Raw genomic sequence first — 24,745 nt, 5'->3', positions numbered from 1 at the left:
TTCTGCATTCTTTTTCCCCAAACCACTTCAAATTCCCTACAAAGGCTCAGTGGGTCAGGCCCACCGACAGTGTCAGTCTGTCAGAGTCTGTCCTGATGTGCTTCTTGCACATGCTGGCATCAGCTGCACATTGTTTGTATCATTTTTATGCTGGAATTTTAAAAATGGGCATTCAATACCAGTGATTTCCAAACAAATAAAGTAAAAAGAAAAGTAAAATATGAGGTTGCCCAGGTTACTGGAAGCAGTAGGGTGCTATTTTAGGAGAAAAGCATGATTTAGAGCCTGAGTGAAAAGCAGCAGTGACCCTCTCCCTGCATCCACACAAATCCTTATTCATATAAAAGATTGCACATGGCTGTTGCAGGACCAAAGCAGGATGACAAATGGAAATGTTAGAATTTTTATTGTTAATGTTTAAAAGTTAGTGTTGGCTGCAAGAAGATGCTGTGGGTAGGTGGTCAGAGAGCTTCCCTAGGGACAGGGAGAGAGAAACCACTTCCACCTCCCAGTCCCCCAACGTGTCACTGGGCAGATTCTCTGCCTGTGCTTGGGCCCTTGTGTTTCCTTCAGATTCTTGATCTGCTGGGAAATCAAAATATTTCCTTCTTCTGATGTGACTTCTGGAGCCCAAAGGCTGGTTTAGCTTCAATGGTTTATCATCAATGAGACTGATCTTCTGTGTCTTCTAGTTTTGAAAGGATGTAAAATAAAAGCCACAAAGTTGTTAAAATACAATCCAAATTATCTTAGCCGAGAAAGTAAAGTTTATTTGAATGTAGCATGCTAGATATAAACATATTGATTTTTAAAGTTAAAAATGTTCTTCTTTTTATAAATATGCTTATGAGATTTTTTTTCTTTAGAGGCATTCAACAGGTTTAATACTATAAATTTGTTTTAAAATAGCATATTGCTAAAATCTGAAACCACAGTATTCTATCAGGAAAGCTGGCCTACACATTCAGAGATTTTCTTCTCTGTCCTGATTTTCTGATATTGACAAAACAACAACTTAACAAACACTGAGGTGGATACTGACCAAATATTGTGCTTTACAGCATAGAATATCTTACATACATTCTTTTTTCTAGAATACACTTTCAGCATTTGAAATCATAAAAAAGCTAAATTAAAGCAAAACAGTAGAAATTGGCACACGAAGAGAAAATATCATGCATGTGGAACACTATGTGTGGTTTTCAGGTGATTCTTTTCCTGTTTGTTCTTGATTCTTATCATTCCACTAATTCCAGATAGAACATAAACATGTTTACATAAATGGTATCTAATGTTACACAGTGGGTGTGGTTTATTCCTTACCTTATTTCTACTGTACATGAGAGGAAGCTGGTAATCTTCAGCTGAGGTCAGAGACTGTCATATCAATATGATATAAAAATTTCATTTTGTAATTTATATTCAAGGAATGTAATTATGTGATTGTTTCAAAATTTAATGCATGGTTATTATCCCAAGAATAGTCAGATTAGTTTAACACATACTGACAGATGGTTAGTGGGCAAAGAGAAATCCATGAATAACCTGACACACAGAGCAGCATTAAAATATCACATATCTATGCACTGAAAATGATTTCAAATTATATTTGCATTATGTTTTGACAAAGAGATTTCTTTCTGCTGGCACACAGTAGCGTAAAGGTGCTTTAACCCTATTATGACTTAACATGAATTATTCAATTCAATACACTGCTAAAAATGGATATTCTGTCACAGTTCTATCAGTGCTGGATGGTAAATAAAAAATTATCCCCTTATCTGTTTTGATTTTAAAGTTACTTTAGGAGTTTAATTTCTGAATATAGAAATTAAGTTGCTCCTGTAGAGAACATTCTATTGACAGTAATATTTAAGAGCAAATATTTCTCTCTGTGCAGTTCCCTGTTGCAGGTGTTCCATAGTCATTTTCATTTACTTAAAATATAAAAGCTTTTTTAATAAACTTTAGCATTCCTGACAACATAGAAACGAAAAAAGTTTTTGAAATCTTGCACACATCTCTCACTGTTGCATTTTATAAATAGCAGATATACTTCTGTAACAAACCTGAACCATTTAAACATTGAAACCATTTTAGCGGATTTTACATATTAGGAGGACACATCTGTGCTGTAGTAGTGTGATGGCTCAGGGATAAACATTGTCTGCAAGGGAGGGCTGCTGAGGTGTGTGCAGTCTGAACTGCTCCTGGAAACGTTTGTTGTCTTCTGAGGCTCCACTCAATTCACTTTCATGATAATTTACAGTCCTCAGGGCAACTTCACAACGACAACACATGCTCCAGCCCTGCCAATGTTGACAGGCACTTCCTAGAAAGGAAAAGGAAAAGGGAAAAGAAAAAGGAGGAAACATTTTTAGTAGCATCTTATGGGTAGGACAAGAAGAAATTACTTTCAGATTAATAGGAAAGCAATTTGTTTTTCAAACTGATGTAATGCTAAGAAAATTAGGTTTAACTAAGTTATGAAAACACAGTTTGGGATTTTTGGCAAGATTCTGCAGACCCTGAGTTACAAAGGTGTAGCCTGGTGCTGTTCCCTTGACGTGTTCATAAGGCCTCCACACCTAATGTTCCAAAACCACAGACTGTGTGGCTGCAAAGGATCTTGGCAGTCCAAGTATTTCCTCTCGATCTCAGTGGGGAGGGCCATAAATATGAAAGTTTGAAGGCGCCTCCAGAAGAAGGTATTGCTGACGAACACGCCAGATCTACCAACAGTGAATTTAAGCACTTCAAACCCGAAGTGATTTGTGCAACCTGCTTTGCTTGCCCGTGCGTTCCCACCACCCCTCAATCTGAAAAGTTTCACGTGGTTGTTTCACAGGAGAGGAAACTGACATTTTATCCAAACCCACCCAGTATTGCTGCATCCCGACGCGCCGTTTTTCGCCAGAGCGGCGATAATTTCAGAGTCATTTGGACAGAATTATTCCTAGCTGCAGGACGAGGGCCCCTATCGTTTCCGAGGCATCATTTGTGTCCCCATTACCTCTGTCCACTCGTTGTTCTGAGCATCATAGGACTCCACGGTGTCCAGGTAGGAGTGGCCATCATAGCCCCCCACTGCGTACAGCCTGTCCCCCAGGGGACAGATCCCAACCGCGTCCCGGGGCACGCTCAGAGGGGCCACTGTGGTCCAAGCATCTGTTTTGGGGTCATACCTAGGAAGTGTGGCGATCAAAATCATCAGCAAAATGCACGGTGGAGGACACATTTCAAGTTTAAATTGCGGATGTTCGCTTGTTTTTCTCCCGTGTAGCAACGCAGGATTTGCACCAGGAACGAGTAGAACTGAGGTATGATGGAACAGGTATAACTGAGATGTGATTCAGTTTTTGATTTAGCCACTAGAGGGGCCTTCAAGCACATGGAAAACGCCCGGTTTCACTTTTTCACTACAGTCTCCCCATTTCAATTACATTAAGCTATCAATACATTTTAAATGCAAATGGGACCTAAAAAAGTTATAGCCTGCCACCAGTTGACTCAGCAAAGTTAATTTCAATACATTCTTGTTTTCTTCCTTCATAAAGCTTTTGGTTTTCTGTTTACTGTCAGAATTAATGTTTTCAGAGGAGTTTACTGTAAAAGAAGTTATCTTGTGTAGTAGCTCAACATTTCTCACATGAAAAGCATGGCAGCATCTTACATTAATATATTGATTTTACTTCTGATCTATTCTAATACAAATTACAGTGAATTCCAGGTAGTTCCTGCTTTACGCCATCTAACTTAGAACAGAATTTGGCTGTTGCTGTTCACAGCAGGGTTTAACACCCGCTCAGTTTTTCTTTCTTTTCCCCAAATGACAAAACTTTGTGATATTTCTTATATTTTCACGAATTTTATCAGTATCAGTCAAATTGTTTGAAGAACAACTGCAAAGTATTTCATTCCTACAGTACATGGCACAAGCAGCCTAAAACTGATTTCTGGCACTCGAGAAATAGAAAGGTCACATCTTGAATTTGTCTCAGTACTTCAGTAACTTTTACCTGGCTCTTGAGTAGCTCAGGCAGAAGGGAGGAATTTGCTGCTCAGGTTTAATTCTTTTGTTATCAAAACATATCGGGAATCAGTTATTCTTGCCCAAAATATTATTTTTAAAAGGCTGAATATGTTTTACAGATGCAACATTCCAATTGTGACAAGAATTTATTCTGTAATCCCTTCCTGGAATGCAAACAGAGAAGGGAAAAAAAAAGAGCAAAATAATTTCTTACCTCTCCACGCAGTCGGACAGGCGGGAGCAGTGGTTGGAAGCAGGAGCATCGTGACCTCCCACGGCGTACAGAAACCCATTGTAGGTGGCCACGCCGACACCACCTCTCCTCTTGGACATGGAGGCACACAAACTCCACTTGTTGGTGTGGGGATCAAAACACTCCATGGATTTCAGGCAGGAGCTCCCGTCTCGCCCGCCAACTGCGTACAGCCTGGGATAACAACCCGCAAGCAGGGAAACAATTTCAGTCTTTATCCTCCCACTAACAGGAATTTTATCTGGCTGGCTTCATTCAGGACACGTTAAAATTGTCATTACTCCCATTATTTGCTGTGCTCTGGAACTTCCTTGGCTCAAAGGCTTTTGTGTGCTAAATGAAGTTATATTCCTCTCTCACAGTAGAGGAAATGTTCAAGCAGCCACATACGAAAGCTAAGCTTAAAAATTCACGTCAGGTTCTCTAAATGTGAGCAATAGAAAGAGTTGAATTGAAAGATGATGCTTGTGTTTGAAAAGTGTAGTAGCATTCCCTGGGACAGGGTTACAGAATATTTGACATTTTATCACGTTAAAAGCTTTTCCTGTGCCTTCCAGTTAACTTTTATAACCTGAATAGATACCAAAATGTATATAAAACATATATTAAATATATTTTCCTCTGAGTCTGTATTTAAGAAAATCTTCTGGACAGAAGGTATCACCTTGTGTCTTATCTGTTCAGCCCAAAGGCACTTAGCAAACAATTGGAGATTTAAACAACTGATGTTAGGAGAACTTGTAGGAATAAACTGTGCTAATTTCTGTTAAAAAACTTTGGGGCAACTTTTAGGAATAAATTGTGGTAATGCAAGTTAAAAAACATCAGGGGTTGTGGCTTCTTGTCAATAAATTTTGCAAAGCCTGAACTACCTTCTGGTCTCAAGCTAACTTGGATGCTGCCTGACTAGGATGGAATGTAATAGATGTGTTCAGGTGTTGGCTGTGCTGGTTTTTCCACGCCCTTTCAGACCTTTGTTATTGTTTTCTGCCATGAAACCAAATTAATTTAGTGCAGCTTATTAGAGACCTAGGGAACACATGGACTTGCCCAGAGTAAATCAGATAAACCAGATCAGCTAAATTTTCCTTTAGAAGTGCCTGTTTTATTCCAGAGATTAAAAAAGCTTTCAGACATCTCTGGTGCATATTTCAACTAGAAGATTCTTCTGTTCTACCATTAGAATAATAAAAAAATCCCCAGCTCTCTCTCTCATAATGTTTGTTCACTTGATAAAATTGAGTTTGGTTGTGCAGTTTGTTGTCTGATCCATACAAAACTTGAGGCTTTGATTTATTTTCTTTTCACATCTTGCCATTGATACAGCATGCTTGTTTACACAGCTTTCACAGGGCAAAGAAATCTCTGTATACACAACGGGATTGCTTGGGATCCTTTGTTTTCCATAACATATCTACAAACACAGTGGTGTTTCTCATTCTCTAAGGAAAAGACCAAATATAGCATTATTGACTGATGTTTTCAATGGACCATTTATTGGTCCAAAAGTGTTGCTCCACAGATAAGCAAAGGCTTTTCTGGTGGGGTTGAACAGGAAAAAATATGGTGTGATTTAGGGAAACAGGAAAAGGAGAAGCATTCTCTTGGTTGGACTGCAGCAATAGCAGTGAGTGACGGACATTTGATCTCCTGGTATGCCAGAAGTTACATCATCAGACCAACAGACGTGATTTAAGCCCTGCTGGAGACAGTTTGTATCAGCAATGATTGAGAACAGAGTGAGGATCGGGCTGATTTCCTCTTTGACAAAGTGGTTTCCTGGCTGTTGTTGCTGTGGAAGGCACCAGCAGGAGTTTGTGGTGTAGTTTCTGCTGAGAACATTTCCTCTGAGATCCAGCAGGGACCTGGAGAGGCACTTCTGCCTCTCTTGGAGTTGTGCGCTACAGTTTGAATCTTCCCTTGTATGAAACCCTCCACTTGCATTTACAAATATCCCTCTGCTAACATCTTTGTTTCTGCATTTTATCGTTCTCTTTCTCATGAATTTACAAAGTGATCAGGGAAGCCAGTGGCAAATGTAAATGGTAAATGGACTTGTCTGCCTATAACTGAGTGCTTCCAGCCGCTACAAACTGCTAAGGGTTCTCCACAGTTTTGAAGAAAAAATGTTGGCTCTAACCACATTCTGCATAACCTGAGGCCTTTTACAAGGCTTTGGTAAGATCCACACAATTGTCTGCTCCCATGTAAAAGGGCTTGAGTGGCTTTAGCATCTTAGCAGAATGTTTAAATACATCAACACTTGATTTTGTGTATTTAAGCAAGAGATGGAGGGCAGAGGAAATCTGATAGGATAAGATTTATAAGAGGCTGTTTATTCCATACCTAATTAACAAACTCATCTTCTTTCCATTAAACATGTATCTTCAACATTTTAAAAATTGTCTGTGAATTTGTATGAACAAAGGAAAGACTTCATCTCCATTCACATTTAGTCTTTTTAGACGCAATGATTTTAAAGTGTTAACATAAACCTGGATTTTTTTTTTTAAGTAGCTGATTTTATGTCCCCATGTGTTATATTCTAGATAAAATTCTGATGTGCATGTAATACCATTGTTATAATTTAAAAAGGCTGAATTGTCTTTAAAACCTGACTGCAAGTTTGAAATCAGTTTGTCACACAGCAGAGGAAAGGCTTTCCTTTCTTATTTCGATGCATTGCATCTTCTCTGTGTTTCCTCGCGGTCACTAATAACCATTAGCCTGAAAACAAAAATTTAAGAAGCTGCATTTCCAAGGGAGGAAGCAAATGAAAACCCAGAGAGAGGTTTTCCTGTTGCCTTACTTGCTGTTGAGTGCTGCGACCCCGACGGTGCTCCTCGGGGTGGACATGCTGGCCACATAATTCCACTGCCGCGCCTGCGGGTCCCAGCGCTCCACTGTGTTGAGGTAACTCCACCCATCGTGGCCACCAACTGCATACATTGGTCCTTCAAGCATTGCTACTCCTTGAGAGACAGAATTAGGGACAAATTATCTCCTGGTTTCAGTGGCCAGCGGCACATTCATTCCGTGCGTTAATTCCCTGTGTGCAGATAAGCAGTTTCGACTGGTATTAAACAGTCTGAAAGCTGCCTTTTCATTTGGAGGAATAAATAAAGATAAACAAGCACTTCACATACAGTGTTCTTCTAAATAACCATTATCTTTTGCCAAAAGATTAGAGGAAAGCTGCTTTAGTTCTGATGTTCTCTTCTTGGACTTTATCTCTTTCATTGCTGGTGACCTTGCTCTGAAACAAATTTGAGCCCCTAACAGGGAAAAAATGTTATTCTCCTACAAAAAGGCAAAACTTGAGTCAGGCAATGAAAAATACGCCCAAACCAACAACGTCTCCTAATTCTGAGCCAGCTGAAGCTCTGTAGTGCTGCCAGCAGGAGGCCTGGGTGGGTGGGTAGCTGGCTGTCGTTACCAGCTAAAGCACCACAACATTTTAATGCCTTTTGGATGAGAGCTGGCTCCTATCTGCTGTCCTTGAGGCACAGGGGAGCCAACTTGGCTGTCACTGCAAAGCTCTGTGTGGACAAATCCTGGGCCATTGTGCTTCTCCAGAGAAGGGCTTTGGTGCCCTCCCTTTGAGAGTTGCTGCTGCTCTTTGCTCCCATTGTTAGGTGAGGCAAAATTTTTCAATCCAGCTGCTTAAAAGTTTTCTAAATCTGTCTTTTAGGCCTAAATATATGTGGCCTGATTTCTTCAAAAGCACCGACTTTCCACAGAATCTCCTTGAAGGTAATAGGGGCTGTAAGTGTGAGGCAAACCAGGCACAGATTGAAGCCAAATTTTGGGCACTCAAATTTATGGCTGTGACCTACCTGTTGGGAAGAATTATGCCCCTGCAGTCAGGAATTGTAGATTTCAATGACAATTATTTCATCTGTTTAGTTCTCTTCTGCTTTGCCACCTACTAGTACTTGATTCCATCAATTTTGTGCTCTAACTGGCAGCAACCCTACACTACCCTTTCTCCACCAAGCAGTGGAGAAGGTGACATAGGCCACAAAGGTTTGCCAAATAATTCTGGATCAATCTTCCTCTATTATCCATAAAAACAAAAATATCCCATGTCATTTGAACTTACTGATGTTTTCTAGTAATATCTGTTTCTAATAACTTAAGAGAAGCCAGCTTTTTCATAACGTCTGACATATACAAATTGTTCAGTAATCATCATATTCCCTCTGTTACAGTCTACTCATCTGTAAACTTAGCCTTATATTTAATAGTCCTGGAAATAAATTCTAGATTTCATATTCAAATTATTCCTTCAGTGTGAATAATATTAAGGATTATTTTGCAGTAAAAAAACCCATAGATACTAAGCCATGGCTGAGCTCTCTAACACTTCTTGTAATTGCAACATTAGAACTGGTAAAGTTGTACTTATTTCCATACACTGTTTTCTACAGTGTAGGTAATACCCTAAACTGAATTACAGAGGTGATCAATATCTCTAGGCTTAATTCATCATTTAAAAAAAAAAAATTAAAAAATCAGGTTGTTATCATATTGTAAATGTATCCCTTAACCATTAAATCATGTGATGAGTTGATTATTTTCACTACAGCTTATATTTTGAAATTTCCTACAAGCAAAATTAACTCTGGAAGACGAGTGCAAGTTAGGTGAATACTAAAAAAATCTTAAAATCATGGCAATAGGCAAACCTCTCTTTGAAATGTATCTTCTACAAGTATTTCTGCGTGTCAGCAAATGCTGTTAAAAGTTTTCTCAGCAGTGCTTGAGTCAATAAAACCCGTCTTGGGTTGCAATGCAAGATGTATTCTATTCCCATCTGTTGAAACTGACTGAAGAGGTGTTTTTCTTTATTTCATAACCTGGAGGATGGGGGGAGGGGGTGGGTGGAGGGGCAGGTGTCTTCTGTTGATGGGCAGTTGTCAAAATCAGCTGGGGCTGTGTTCTTGTCTCTTCCACACCCATCCTCCCTCCAGGGGATATCTGCTGTTAATGGGCCATCGAGGCTCACTGCATTGCTGATATAATTCCATCATCCCATTGGGAGATGCTCCACCCAGGGGGAGGAGTGAAGCATTCCTACCTGGATAAAACCTGGGATTCAGAACACCAGGGCAGCCTGTTTGCACTGGATTCCCAGAGGAAGACCAGACCCATCTCACCACCACTGGACACTTTCTACACGATCATCTACTACAAGAGAACCACATCTGTCACTGCAGGAGGACTTGACTGGACTGCGCCCAACACCCTGACCAACAGGGTGTCAGGTTGTGTTCTGACTCTGTCAGTGGTTTTTTTTTTCTTTTTTTTTGTTCGTTTGCCTTTTTTGTACTACTACATTTTTAATATTCCTTGTAAAGAACTGTTATTCCTATTCCCATACGTTTGCCTGAAAGCCCCTTAATTTCAAAATTATAATAATTTGGAGGGAGGAGGTTTACATTCTCCATTCCTAGGGGAGCTCCAGCTTTTCCCTGGCAGACACGTGTCTTCCCGAACTAAGACCAAACCCCATCTGTGTATGCTGGGAGGTGTTTGCAGGGGCAGAGCCCCTCTTACCCAGGCCATGCCTGTGTGTTGACATTGGAGGCATCACAGTCCAAGCCTTGGTGACAGGGTTGAAGCACTCGACGATGTTGGAGGTTTTGAGCCCATCCCTGCCCCCTACAATGTACAGCTTGTTGTCAATCACTGCAACCCCAAACTGCAGCCGCCGGCCATTCATGGTCCCAATTTGGATCCAGCTGTTGGTCCTGAGGTCATATTTCTCAATGGTGGTTGTGCCTGTGAAAAACAGAGACAGCCATGGAAGGAGCAGTACCCAGCAGCCAGCTCAAAACACAACTGAATTATAGAAGTTACGTATTGAAGTTTTATGTGTGAGATTTTGCTGTGAACTTCAGTTCTTGTGTGAACCTAGTGAGAAAGCTGCATTAATTGCATACGTGATGGGCAAGCCTATGAGAATGTACTGGTGGCAAGAAAAGACTCAGAGGCGACCTTGTCACTCTACAACTCTCTGAGAGGTGGTTGTAGTCAGGTGGGTGCTGGTCTCTTTCTCCAGGAAGTAACTGACAGAACGAGAAGACAGAATCTTAAGCTACACCGAGGGAAATATAGTCTGGGTATCAAGAAAAAGTTATTTACAGAAAGGGTAATAATATTGGAATGGCCTGCCTGGGGAGGTGGTTGATTCACCATCTCTGGATGTGCTTAAGAAAAAACTTGCTGCCATGGTTTAGTGGTTTAGTTGAGGTTAGAGTAGGGTTGGATTTTATGATTTTGGAGGTCTCTTCCAACCTCATGATTCTGTGATTCTGTTAAATGGAGAATCAAGTTGAGGCAATTTTTGTAGCGCTGCAAATTTTGGAGCTAAGTTACTTCTGTTACTTAAACACCATGAGAGTAGGGAGTTTGTGGGGTTTGTTTTGGGGTTTCTTTATATTCCTTATGAACACAGCGCCTCACAACAATCTGCTCTTTAACCATGTTTGAGCCTAAAGCATTAGCGATATTAAAAACAGATTCCATGTACCTGTCTGAGTAACTGGACAAGCACGCTCAGGAATCCTGTGGATATTTTCCCTTTTAGGAGGGAGTCAGGCAGGAGACAGGGCTGTATGTGAGTGCACATCTGGTTCCCACAGGTATCTTCCCTGAGGCTCATGGTGCAGCAGCCCTGCAGGAGCTGCTTGGCTGCTTTAACACATCAGCCACATTTCCCATTTTTTTTCCCCAGGGCACTGGACCTCCAGTAACATTTTTATTGAAACTCTTCATAAGGCAAGAGCTCTCTGCCATTCAGCACTGGCACTTCTCCACACACTGGCTCCCATCATCACTCAGGTGCCATAATTGCTCCTCTGAGAGCTCCTAAGCACAGCAAGGGCACGGCTCACTAAGATTCAAGGCAGAATTGCCAGTGCACCCTGGAGCTCAAACTGAGCTCGGTCAAAGGCAGCCAGATGAGGAAAACAGAGCCAATTTCTTGTTCCTTGTCTGGGATTTGAGACCAGACAAGTGGTGTTTTGAAGATAACAACTGAGAGTTTGTGGCTAAGAAATTATTTTTACAACAGGAAAACAACCATGCAATAAAGCAGAAAAGAAAGATAGGATATGGATTAGGGATCTGTTAGGGATCACCTGAAGTACTCCAGAAATTCAGTGAAATAAGAGCTTATCTTGTGCTATTTTTCCTTTATCTGTATGTTTTTTCCCCATGTATAGGTTGGGAAAGAAACTACCAGCTCCATCAGCAATAGAAGACAGAAACTGCTTTCTCCCCTTTATTCAGAGCAGCTGGGTTCCTTTGCCTGTTCTTTCCATCTTGTTATTCTGTTTGCTGCTCTTTGCTTTGATTCTTTCTCATTTATTCTATGCTAATATGTGAGTGCCCCAAAGTTCTCCACTTCAAAGGAAATCTCTCACACTAACTGAAACACGGGGAAAATGCAGTCAGGTTTAAGTGTGCTCAGTACAGCCCTGTGGGCTGTAATTATTACAGAGGCTGGAAGATTTGAAAGTCGCAAAACTTAACGTGGTTTAGGCGCATTCCCATTTTTCAGTATTCCGGCCCGAAAGTACCTCTTTGATCTTCTTTTGATCACTGGAATTTGAGATTTGTCTTCATATTCCACCTGAGATAAGCACAAAGGCAAACCTGGTGTTGCCTGAGACGCCAAGCCTGGCGTGTGTCTTTATCACAGGCAGCGTGTTACTGCCAGGAGTGGGAGTTACTGCCTCCTCAGGGCTGTTCCTCCAGTGCATCCTGGTCTCTTTCTGCTGTTTCTTTATCTCCCAATCCAGCCCAGGCTCCAAATCTGAGTCAGAGCTGTGGAGGACAGTAGGGAAGAGCAGAAGTGTTGTTCTTCTTACCCATCAAAAGGGAAAAGCTCTAACACTTGGCTTCACTCCAAGGGAGGAGGCAAGAGAGGCACCAACAGGACGTGCAGATGTTGACTGAAACAGCCCTTTCTCTGCATAACCTTTACTAGGAAAAAATAATTGGAAAACTGTTTTCTTATTTTAGGGGAAGATAGTTTAAAGATTACCTGGTTGTCTGATATAATTCATAAATTCTCAGTATCGCTAATGAATCTACTTAATTGAAACAGATTAACTCCAATTTGCTAAATTGTCCTAGGAATGAGTGTTTCCATGTTGTGCCAGCAACGAATGTGTGTTCTGCACTTGATTTGATTGCACAGAGATAGGGAGGTAGCTCTGCAAGGTCTCTCATATGCGGAAAAAATCACTCGTCAGCAGCTTTTTGTAAACCATGAAACGGATTATCTTCTTTGTGATTCTATTAAAAGTGAACTCACACAGCTAAAAGTAATTCTGTGCAGCAAGTCACTAGACTTTAAACTAATTAGAGTTCTCTGGCTCCAAGCTGTGGGTTTGAAGTTGAGGTTCCTGGAGAAAATGATTTAATATTCTGCTTCCTAAATAAAATAGTGCAATGTTTAAAGCTGTAACCTCATTGCAGTTGTGAAAATCAAATAATAGAAACTGGAATATGTTTATAATAATTAACTTTCGACTACAAACCTGAAAAAACCCCTATGTATGACGTCCTCAAAAAAAGCTGTGCTCATGAAAATAACCAAATCTTTCCACCTGAAATGTTGTAATAAGGATTTATAAGCATTAGATAAGAGTTCTCTGTAGTTCAGTGATGCTTTTTTTGTTTTATTTTTCTGCTTCCTTGAAATCTTAGCTTTCTTCGTCAGAATATAGACCACAAGTTTCAATTTTTAACAAAGCTTGAGGCATTTTAAGTATTTATTTTTTCTTCTGATTTGTAAATTCAACCATTTTTTTGCAAAAAATTCATACTAAGTTTAAATTTAAAAATCTCCATAGGAATCAAACTTCTTTAGTCTGCACCTAAATATTGCTATATTGTTTAGAAATATGGTTCTAGCAAGAAGAAAGAACTCCTGACAAATAGGATTCTCTTCTTTGATTTGCTTTTTCTTCTTTTTTCACTCTTAAATTGATATTTTCCTATGGGAAATATTTAAATAAACGTCATATATTCCCTGAGTGTCTGGGATACAATTAATTAATCCAACCAAATGAAATTCTGGGCTTACCTTTAGTGGCATCCATGCCTCCCACAGCATAAAGGGCACCCACTGTGGATTTTCTGGGCTTGGTTCGAGGGCTCTGCATCATGGAGCGTCTCTCTGGCAGCAGGTGGTACTTCATGGCCTCCATGAGAAGTTTCTGACACTCAAGGTCGTCTGCAAACATTGGGCTGTTTTCTAGATCAGCCAGTAGCTAAGAAATAGGGGGGGAAAAGCATCTTGATATATAACTAAATCATTAAAATTGCATGTACTTGAATAATTAAAGTGTTTGTAGCTACAAACCCTCATTTTAAGCTCACCACTCACTTCTGCTTTGCTGGGAGCTCTAATGCAGGCAAAACTATATAAAGGTGGAGGGGGAGAATTCTATGAGTGTGATGTCTTTGAATAATTTTTACCTATCTCTTTCTTTTAACTTTTAATAAAGGTTCAAATCAGTAATTTGTAGTACTGTACTATGCAAAACTCCCTACATGAGTAAATAAATCTACCACAGAGTACTGGACACCTCTGTGAATATTAGAAAATATTAAATGTATTTCAAATGCAATTGTAATTAAATGTAATTCAAATGTATTTCAAAGGTGTATAGTACTTTTATAAGTTATTCACTGTTTGCAGCATCAGTCATGTAGTTTCATAAAGTGTCCTGACTGACAGTCTTAATATTCTATATCCATTTCTGAGGAGATATAAAGATTTCTCTATGATACAGACAGAGCAGCATCACCTTTCTATGAAACAAGATGTCCAGCTCTGGAACTTGGTGGATGAATTGTCTCTTTCCGAATTAAGGGACAAGAAATGTCAGTGCTCAGAATTGTCAGCAATAATTTAGGCCCTTTTATATTTGTCTACTTTTTATGGCAATAAGGAGAGAAGCATTGTGGATTATCTGTCCTGCATTTTGCTAAATCTAAGGAAATATCCTTGCATGGTATCTAAATTTCTGTGCTGTTGGAGGAGAACTATTACGACCCAATGAAGGAACACTTGGCTTTTGGAATAGACTGACATTTTTAGAGGTAATTCTGAGCCTAGTAATTACACTGGTGCTGGGGGATTTCTTTCCATCTGTGTTTAAAAACAATTAATATATATATATACTATATCATTTAAAAAAAATAAAAAGAGTGAAAAAATACCAATAACCTCCAGCCCAAACCAGAACCTTTCCACAAAACTCTCCTCTCTGCCTACAGGATGCTCAAGACGAGCATTTCAGCTGGCAGAGCTCGCTGTTGGCCTTTCATGTCCATACCTGGGGTGGCAGCAGGGGCAGTCTGATGTAGGAGAGGAGCATCCCTAGGTCCCGCTGTCGGTTTTGCAGGTCGTGCCTCACCCACAGCATCAGGGCCTGGAAAATTGCTTCCTCATCCGGCACGTTGATGTCGTCGCTAGACAAGAGCTTGGCAATTTCATTAGCTGGGAGCAAAAGAAATTCCTGGTTTTTTATTACCTCTATGAAGTGCTCCTAAAAATAAAAGAAGAATTCAATGTGCCAGTGATTTTCACACATAGAAATAGCTTTTTCTTAAATAATGTTGTCTTTGTGAATATTTCATTCCTGGTCAGTTCCGCTGCACAGGGAAATGCTGTGGATACCCTAAAGATCACTGAATGTCCTTCTATCATTTAAGGGAGATTTTGGTTGCTTTTTGCTGCCCTGCTCTTGCAGAACGGAGGGATAATTCTCATCTTCACACCACCAAGCTGCAGATGTCTTTGTCAGGCTTCTTGTCAGTCTGTCCTGGCTTAGGGATCTGCCACTGGCACCTTTGTTCATCAGCATGATCTTAGCACTGTGGCTTGATAGAAATAGTATTTGAAGATAGAATGTTCATTTTAGAAACGCCAAGTGGGCACTCAAATAAAATGTGTCCTTTCTATTGCAGATTCAAGGGTTTTGAGCCAATTACATCAAAACCTTCCAATTCTTTTGCAACGAGCTGTGCCAGCTGTCGGCTGTATGAATCTGCTCTTAGGGCAAGAAAATGCAGCAAAGGAAATTCAGCTCACTTTTCTAACGGCATTATTTGGGCAAAACAAAGTTGGACAAATCCCAGTGAAGGGTTCTCGGCCTTTTAGCTACTGCTGTGATAAAACTCCCCAACTCCAGAAGTGACCACATGTATTAAATACCTAGAGTCTTTCATAGAATTATTTTTTATTTTAAAAAAATTGTAAAATTGACTTACAACAAAATCAGAGTTGATATTGATATATATGACATCAATATATATATTATCTCTTTCCCATCAAATTCCAAAGAAAAAAAATTTGGGGAAGAAAGAGGGGGTTATATTACTTGCAAAAAGATGCATGCATGAATACGTGCATTTGAAATAGAATTTCTATTTCTGTACCTAAAATTAATATATATATTTTTAGAAACCTTATTGAAATGGGGCAGGTGAACAAATTTTAGTAACTGATATTTTATTGTTTGCTTTCAGCAGTTTCTTCACTTTCTGCAGCTGTTTTCAAATGTAGCCAGGATGCAAATACAGAACTATTAGTGATTAAAGGAGATGTCAACTTTGGTCTGTTATGCATATCCTGCTTTAATATTTGTGACATTCAGAGAACAGGGACAGGAAGGCCAGTCCACTTCTAGCTACAAATATAGCACAAGTTGTTTATCAGAACAAGCTTTATCTGCACGAAAAGACACCAGGCAGGAAACTGTTAATACTCTGCCTCAGTGGCCAAAATGTTGAAGGGGAAGATCCCCATTGTGTCTGGTTTTATTGAATGGGTCTAGTGTTTACAGCACATCTGAAAATGTAATGGGCTCTATATTTACAGGACAACTTTCTCATCTTCCCCCTAAGTTACACATTGTCACCAGCGTGAAAGAAACCTGAATGTTTTGCTTATCCCCTTCCACAATTTTTATGTGTTTACACATTGTTATGATCTGTTCTCCAAAGGTTTTTTGTAATATCACTACAAGGGTTTGAAGCACCATTTTATTTCCTCTTCTCTTTCTAAGCTGCCGGTAGCAAACATGGTGGGTGGGTTTATACTTCAGGTCCTGTCTCATGGCAGAATTTTCAGTCTGTTCCATGCAAGAACAGTAGGTGGTTCTAGAGGTGGTAGAAGTTGTTTTCAAGTAAAAGAGTATAAAACCTATGCCCAGTGCTGCTGAGTGTCATAGAGTCATCATGATCCTTCATTTAAGGAAGTTCTTAATGGCTCAACTCTTAAATCTGTGACACGTGGTTTCAAAAAATAATAAAGGTTTAACTCCTGGGAAAGACTTGAGAATTCAAATGGTTCAAAAAACTATAGACAAAAATTATTGTCATAATCTCTTTGTTGTTTATTGCCTCAACATCTCTTAATGTCATAAAATCATTAATGAACCATATAATTTTATTTCAGTTTTGCAAAAATCTGAACCACAAAATTATATGCCTGAAGTTGCCCCCCACATTCTCACACTGGTGGGAGGAAAGAGGCAACAGTAGAGGGGGAGGGATTTCCTGATTTTTGGATGAATATAAAAATGTTTGGAGCAGCAAGGACAACACTATTTTATACAGACTGAGCAAATTTTTTTCTTAAATGCCCCGTTTCAAACTCTGAAATGTAAAGGGGATGTAATTGCTGCTAAACAAACCATAGATTGCTGTGACAGAGAGGAGGAGTACATGCCAATCTCACCTCTTTCAGCAGGTGGACTTGCACAATCCCTTGCTGGAGGGTCCTGAGCATTATGAAGCCTCTAAACTGGTTCTGACATCCTCTTCTATTATTTCAAGCATAAAGCTGCCATGGGTCTCCTAACAAGTATTTCTTTTTATATCTATTTAGCTGTAGCAGTTGCCATTCTGTTTGTGTTTTAGACTGCGATAGCACATCTCGTTGCCCTGAATATTTATCCCTCAATTTGGTTTCACAGCAAGTTATCTCGCTTCTCTGTTTCCCATGCTCTGAATATTCATTTCTTGCTTTGAGCCAGAGGAGGATTACGTTCCAGTCAGGGACATGATTCTTTTTAGCATTCCAAATCTTTCCAATACATTCTTTATTTTGACTCTTTTTATGCATATCCCACCTTAAAATCAGCTTTAGAATTTTCTTTGTGTGGAACCAAAGGCGTAATGTTGGCCCACTGCTGTTTGTCTCTAGGTCTGAGCCATGCTAAGGCCCTGCAACATTTTTTGGCAGGAGTGGGTACCACTTCTGCTGCAAATTCAAGTTCACTGAGGACGCCTTTCTACAGGGCAAAACTCTGAGGCAGGGAGCAACAGAAATGAACATTTCTGGATCTAACTGTGACTGCAGAGCTGCCAGCTGTTCACCTTACCATGGTGTATGTGTGGGCCACCTTCAGGAGCTCTGTGCAGCCCTGGGCGTCCCCAAAGGAGCGGATCCCCAGGCAGTTGGAAGGGTGGAGCTGCTTCATGAGGAAGTTGCAGCACACCTCGATGACCTGGGAGAGCTGCAGAAGGCATGCAGCAGCCAGCAAACTCTCTATGGTGTCTTCCTTTAACTCGAGGATACCTGGGCAGTTTTCATTTAGGAGAGAGAAAAAAAAAAAAAAAAAAAAAAAAAAAGTTTAAGTGATTTCCCTTGTATTTTCATTATTTAAAAGTTTGTCGCTCTTTGTCTTTTCTCTGAGATGTCCTTTAGTTCAAATTCATTTTTCTTTCTTTGAAGGAAAGAAGGATTGTTTAGAGAGATGTCTTAACTTACAGGATTTGGTGGATTGTGAACACTGTGATTGGGACATTTTTATTGGAACTTTAACAGCTTTAGATCCCATCTGGACAGTAGAAAAATTAAAAAGAAAATTGTAATTAGGGAAGAAACCTTTCCCAAAATAGGGCTTTGAGTAACCTGGCCTTGTGGAAGGTGTCAGGGTTGGAGATGGGTGGTTTTTAAACTCCCTTCAAACCCAGAGTATGAAAATTCATATACTAATTGTTATAAATACATGTTTATATTATATTACATTACATTACATTATATTATATTATATTATATTATATTATATTATATTATATTATAATTGGTTTTTCACTAATATTAAGATAAATGCTATACGTATAGTGTTGAAATAACTGCTATATGAATATAGTTTTTATTTTTGCTATTAACAAGACTTAAAAATAGTGGTGGGATAGCTGATATATAGTTATGCTTGTAATTGAACTGTCTGCTTAGTTAAGATAAACATCCAGTGAACATATGATGAGAACCCTGCTGCTGACATGCTAATTATCAGCACCTACTGTCTGTAGAAAATACAGACCAAAGCCCAAACTAGAAGTGATAATGAAAGAGGACCAAAACCACAGCCAAAAAACACATATGCTCCAAAAAGATGGACCCAAGGAGGGGCCATGCAAAATAGTTCCTAGAATAACTAAACTAGTTTGTGGGAAAGTATGAATATGCATAAAGGTTTGTGAATATGCAACAGGCTGATATAATGGAAAAGGTATTTAAGGACTATCTCCAAAGAGGATAGGTGTGCTCTTAGCTGAATGCCAGGCACCCAGCCGTTTACCCCTTTGCTTTATGTCTATCTTCTATTATCTTTTTTATTGTGGTATGTTTTATGTATAACAGTTTGGACCGTTCCCCCCTGTATTGTTGGTTCAGCCCTAAGTTGTATCCTCCCACCTAGATGTCCATCTAGCCCTAGACCTGCCCCATGATCCAGATTGTTCCCTGGCCCTCCTCCTGAGTTGTGAATCCTGCCTAGTCCCAACCCCCTCCTCTGGAAATCCCCTGGAAACCCCCGATTCCTTGAAGCCCCATTGGTCTGTTCAGACTGTTCCCCTCCCCCTGTGCCTCCTCATTGGTTTAAGTATTGTAAACCCCCCCCTGTGCTCCTCCGCATTCTTCTCCCTGTTTGTTAAAAATTTGTACCCTCCCCTAGATCCTCCCCTGTATAAAAATCCCTGCACACCAGGGTTCAGTGTCTTTCGTCCCTGGACCCTGCTTGGTAGTAAACTACCTAGGAATCCATACGGAATATCTCACCCTCATTCTTGTCTCTGCCTTTGTTGCTTCAGCACACCACTGTGCCATGGAGGGCGAGCCTTGCCCTGCTGCTACTCAGATCACTCTGGAAATAGCCACTCTCGGAGCTAGCAGGAGATTCCAGCACCGCATCAACCAGGAAATTAAACCTCGTTTTTCACATTATAGAATGAATACATAATTTTTCTGCAAGAATTCAGTGTGAGAAGCTGGGAAGCAGCACTGGGGGCAGGGTTACCTGTGTAGGCATAGCGCACCAGAGCCTTCAGCGCCTCTGGATCCACTCCCTCCATCTTGATCTCCTCCTGCTTCGCTTCCCGCACGTCATTGGTGAACATCGCAGCAAAGTAATCAGAGACTGCGCTGAGAACCAGCCTGGAGGGGAGGCCATGTGAGCAGGACAGCAAATTAACCCCATCTGTTGCATCGTATCCCCACACCCAAGCAAACATTTCCATTTTGGGAAAGGGGTTTCGGTTTCACTGCTGACTTTTAAGGAAGAAGCACCAGAACTTTCTGTCCTCCGCTCATCGTAATTGGCCCAGTGACAGCACGGGGGTACAGGCTGGATCTTTGAAATGTACTCCAAAACTTGTATCTGGGCAGCAAGCTAAAAAACCCTCCTAAATCATTATGTTAGAAAGAGCACAGAGGTGCTCGGGGCATTTTCCAGTGTGTTTTGGAAGGTGTAAAGGGGCTTCCTTGCACTGTGCACGGCTTTTGCTTTGTATCTTTTGTTATTTTCTACCTTAATTAAAATCCTTTTGCTTTTTCAAAGCACCTCTGACCAAGCCATCTCACAATTATATTATAGCCACTTCTGGGAGGTTGCAGGTCTGCCCTCAGAGCTTGACACACCTTCATGGGGCTTATGACATACTGGCCACCATGCAGCCTGTATCATTCATCACCTCAATGCCAGGCAGAAAATCCACCATTATTATGTTACAAATTATGGGTACAACAGAAACAATTAGCATATGATTCAAATCTTGCAGCAGTGAGCAGTGAAGTTAAAAGAGTAATTAGTAATCTAATTTTCTCCCAGAGTGCTTATCTGGGCCTCACTGATCTTGCTATAGTTTGACAGCAGCAAGGAGAGAGGGTGGACAGTGCCAGTGGTTCACATTTGAATTTCATTGTGCTTAAAATAATAGGTATGAAAGGTTGATCATGTGATTTTATTCCACATTAGCTGGAGTCCTAATCACAGTAACCCTTCATTCATAACCAACCAAGGTATTCATACACTGAGGCAGCCTTTTTGGCAATGCCAGGCATACAGGATCCTGGGAACTGTACCTGTGGGCTGGAATCTTTTGGTCACCAGCGATCAGGAGCACGTCACAGAGCTGCTTCTGCTGCAGGTAATTCTCCATTTTGCGGAAGGTTTGCTCCGCATGGTTGGTGGACTGGAAGTACTCATCAGAGCCATTGGTGCCCATCCCGAGGGAGCTACTGGTGGTGGACAGCCTGCCGGGGACAGAGACAGTGATGAACACAGCCTTAGAAATGCATTGTAAATGCTGATTACGTTGATTTTTTTTCAAAAGGCAGCACAATTTTATTTTTTTTTTTTTTTTTTAATTATAGAAGCCTCACAATCCTGGTTTTACCATGCCTTCCTCTAGCTTTTTCTCTTTGGTATCTGGAAGTTTTCGTTCATAAACCTGCATGTAAACTGTACTTGACTGCCATTGTGTGTAGTAGGTGGTGCTACTGATGTGTCTGTTTCCATCAGTTTTGAGTGGATGGACTGTTTGCACAGCACTGATGTGATCAGTGCTGCCTCCTGAAGACTCACAAACAGAATCCTTTAAAAAAACATTATTTTCCTGTCATACTGACAGCTAAAATACCTCTTGGTGTGAAATGCTGGATATTACATCTTTAGGTCTTATTTCTGATCTCTTCTTATATTGTCAATTAAATTACTTGACTCGATTGTAATGAATCTGAAGACAGTTTAATGAGCACAGTATGATTTTAGAGAAATTTCCAAATTAAAAGCTTGTGTAACCTGTACATTACATGGCCTTTAGAATCTGAATGCAAATAATGGAGACAAATTAATTTCTTTTCCTTTCATGGAAATATACAATATAAATATATTCCTCCCACTCCAGAATTCTGTTAGCTTTCCCACTTACAGAAAACCCATATTGTTTTTTTGAAACATCATTTCTTACAGCCTTTAAAAATAGATTTTGATGTAGATTGAGACACCTTTCTGACACTCCCTTAGAAAAATCTTTATTTTTCTATTTTTCTGTTTTTAGTAAATAGTAATGCATTTGTTGATATAAATGTATATCACACAGCTTGAAAATTCTGCAATATTTAACGCTATTTTAGCTGGAGATTCTTTGGAAAAACATTTTCTCAGTTTAATATAATATTTTTAAGGATGTATAGCACCTGTTGTTTTAAATTTCCAAGCTCAACTGGGAAATAATGACAGCTGGTTGACTAAATTTCCTGGTTGTCTTTGATATTGTTAATGCAAATTCATAAATGATTAGGAGAGATTTCATTAAGATCTCTTCATGAAATTAACATATTAAATTTAGCAGAATATTGGATTACATCCACAATTTAACATCTAGTTCAGAAAACAGAGAAATAAAAAAGGGTAAGTCAGGTTGAATTGGTAGTGCCAGAAAAGAGAGATGTTAGATCATGCATTTTCAAAGATCATTCCTCATTGTATAGCTCATAGAATTCAAGGGAAATAATTAAAAATCAAATTATAATGTAATATTGAATTGAAACAGAGCAGTATTCCATCCCCTCTGCAAAACATTTCTTTCTCTATTACAATTTCAGATCCATTTTATGTTAGCTTAGTATAGTTTCAAAGAAAAAGGGAGAAAACAAGTTCTCTAATGTGTTTCCTCTGTCATTTAGGACTTACAAAAATGAATTTGTCTCAGTGTGCTTAATGACTCCAATTTCTTACTTGTTTTCTTTCAATGCTTCCTAGACAATGACAAAGCTTCAAAATTGGATTATATGCTCGTTAGTTTTGTATCAGTTACTGGATGCCAAATTCATACCCTGGAATGTTTTGCTATTTACCTCTTAAGCATCCTTTAATGTTTTTCAGAAAATCGTTTGTTGACAAAATCTTTTTTTCAGATTCAATATATCCACTCTAAGTGTTGTATCTCAGTACATTGCACTTAGTTTGAAGAAAAAAACTCAAATAATGCTCAACCATCCCTATTGTAAATAGACAGTAATGGTTGTGTGAAATAAATAATTTCCCATAGCACATATTTATTTGTGGTTAGAGAATAATTTCCAAGGGAGTGAAAATCTAATTAATTCATTTAGTCTTGGGTACTTTTTTCAGAAGTTTAGTGGAGTCACATTTAACTAGAGCATAATACCACTAATATAATTAATTATTTCAAAGGCAAAGGTCTTCAGAGACTGAAAAATACTGGAAGCAAAAGTAAGTTCTCCAATAAAATTAATAATGTAATTTCTGGTTTATCTTCAGCAGCTGATTCAAAATGGTAGATATATTATGGAGGGGGAAAATTAAATTCAAAGATAAATATTTATATATTTTCCTTAGTGTATGACTGTCAGACTCAAATATTGACCTTCAGAGTGTTGTACTGGGTAATGATGAACTAAAGAAGCCAGAGATCAAAATATCCTAAGAAAGGAGTCAAGAAAAACCCCCTGGAGTCTGGCAGAGGATGTGGAATTCTGGAAGAGGATGTTGAGGGTGTATCACAGATAAAGATTTATTCCTATAAAACATGCACAAGTTTGGACAAACAAAAGCTGAGTTTACAGGAATAAAAGTTACCAAAAGTGCATTAGTCAGGGAGCAATAATAATATCAATGATTTGGTCTGAAGAACTAAGAACCCAAATTGTTTCAAGTCATCTTTGTGTTGGTGTTCACTGGGATGAGGAGATGTAATTAGCATTCATAATAATGGCTTAAAAAGTGGATTAGCCTGGAGAGATAAATCTATATTTAAATTATTTCGAAGTCACTGAGTTGTATGAATTTCATTTTAGGTAGAGAGCCAACTGAAATCATTCCAGAGTTTTCCTGTAAGGATTTGTGAAGGATAGTCAAAATATGGTCCCATATTTTAACAGAAACATGGAATTTTGAAATAGACAATATAAACTGAAAACCCGAAGAAATAATCAAAAAGCATTAAGTGTCTCGATGATAAGAGGGACATAAATACCAGCCAGCGTGGCTGGTCAGAATGAATCATGTCAGAACATTGAATTTTATTCTTTTTTTTTCAAGGTACCAAGGCTTACTGGGAGAAAAACATGAATTGTCAGAAGTGATCTCGACTTTTGGATGACTCCTGACACTATTTCACATGACATTTTCAAAATCGAGCTGGGATGGCAGGTTTTAAGTGTAATAAATACAAGAGATATGAATAACTTGTTTAGCCACACTTGAAATCTGCCAGGGATTCAGTTCCAAAGGCGGACAAGGTGCTGAGAGCATTCCAGGCAAATCCTGCTTCTGATACTGCTCCATGATTTTAATACAGAAAATCAAGTGGTAGAAAGAGGGTTTACTTGTTATTAATATTTAATTATTATTATGGATATATCATAGCAAGACAAAAAGTTTTTTGGGAACAGAATTTAAATTCAGAGAGCTATCTTTGCCCTTGTCCTCATTAAACTTTAGGGAAATTTTTACTTTTCAAAGAGCTGCTTACACCTCTGTTCATATAATTACCTGAATGGAACACAGGGGAGGAAATGACAGGTAACAGTGAGATTGTACTGGATCCTAAGAAAGCTGGGACTCAAAAATGGTGTGTGGAGGTAAAATTTCATCTTTTTCTGTAATCAGAATTGATGTCATGAGTTTTGTGATTCATTCCAGGCCTACAGTTCTTTAAATTTCTGAATTATGTTAAATTTATTTTCTATCATAATGAAGAATCCTTCACATTAATCAGCAGAGCACTCTTCATTAATCAGTATATAAAAGATAAATTCAGATTCCCTCAGTATTTAATTAGAATGCAATAACACATAAATGCCAATTATTTGCCACGTCCTTTGTAAAATTCAGTGTTTTATCAAACCTCATTCAGTCCATCTGTGGCCAAAACCAGGAAGCAAACCTGATGATGAGGCAGCTTAGAACCATTATGTTGCACGAAAAAAGGTGATTTTTTGGACTCTTTTAATTTTGTTGGTATTAATGATGTTGATGTTATTATTTACATTTTATGGTGACCACTTCTCAAGTGTTTCTTGAACGTACCTGTTTAAGACGCTATGATATTTGTGAAATTCAGTTTAATCGGGTTCAGTTATTGGTGTCATTTAGAGATTTTGATCTGGGGTGTTC

At 39.2% G+C, this 24,745-nt stretch overlaps 1 protein-coding gene across 1 annotated transcript in view; it reads right to left on the bottom strand.

The window, feature by feature from the left end:
• Positions 1–435: 435 nt before the first annotated feature.
• Positions 436–24,745, bottom strand: part of KLHL4 (kelch like family member 4) — a 39,096-nt gene continuing 14,786 nt past the window's right edge. Inside the window, exons 2-11 of the mRNA XM_066182191.1 lie at positions 20,686–20,856; positions 19,622–19,758; positions 17,699–17,895; positions 14,645–14,857; positions 13,387–13,573; positions 9,846–10,070; positions 7,096–7,258; positions 4,248–4,460; positions 3,014–3,185; positions 436–2,332 (exon numbers count right to left, since the gene is read on the bottom strand). Of these exons, the coding sequence (XP_066038288.1) occupies positions 2,273–2,332; positions 3,014–3,185; positions 4,248–4,460; positions 7,096–7,258; positions 9,846–10,070; positions 13,387–13,573; positions 14,645–14,857; positions 17,699–17,895; positions 19,622–19,758; positions 20,686–20,856 (1,738 nt within the window). The 3' untranslated portion in view covers positions 436–2,272. The remainder of the gene's footprint in view (positions 2,333–3,013; positions 3,186–4,247; positions 4,461–7,095; positions 7,259–9,845; positions 10,071–13,386; positions 13,574–14,644; positions 14,858–17,698; positions 17,896–19,621; positions 19,759–20,685; positions 20,857–24,745) is intronic.

The sequence above is a fragment of the Chamaea fasciata genome, unplaced genomic scaffold, assembly GCF_029207755.1.
Source record: "Chamaea fasciata isolate MVZ Bird 193981 ecotype frontalis unplaced genomic scaffold, bChaFas1.0.hap1 SCAF_4, whole genome shotgun sequence".
Taxonomy (NCBI): Eukaryota; Metazoa; Chordata; class Aves; order Passeriformes; family Sylviidae; genus Chamaea; species Chamaea fasciata.
This window is presented reverse-complemented; position numbering and strand designations above follow the sequence as displayed.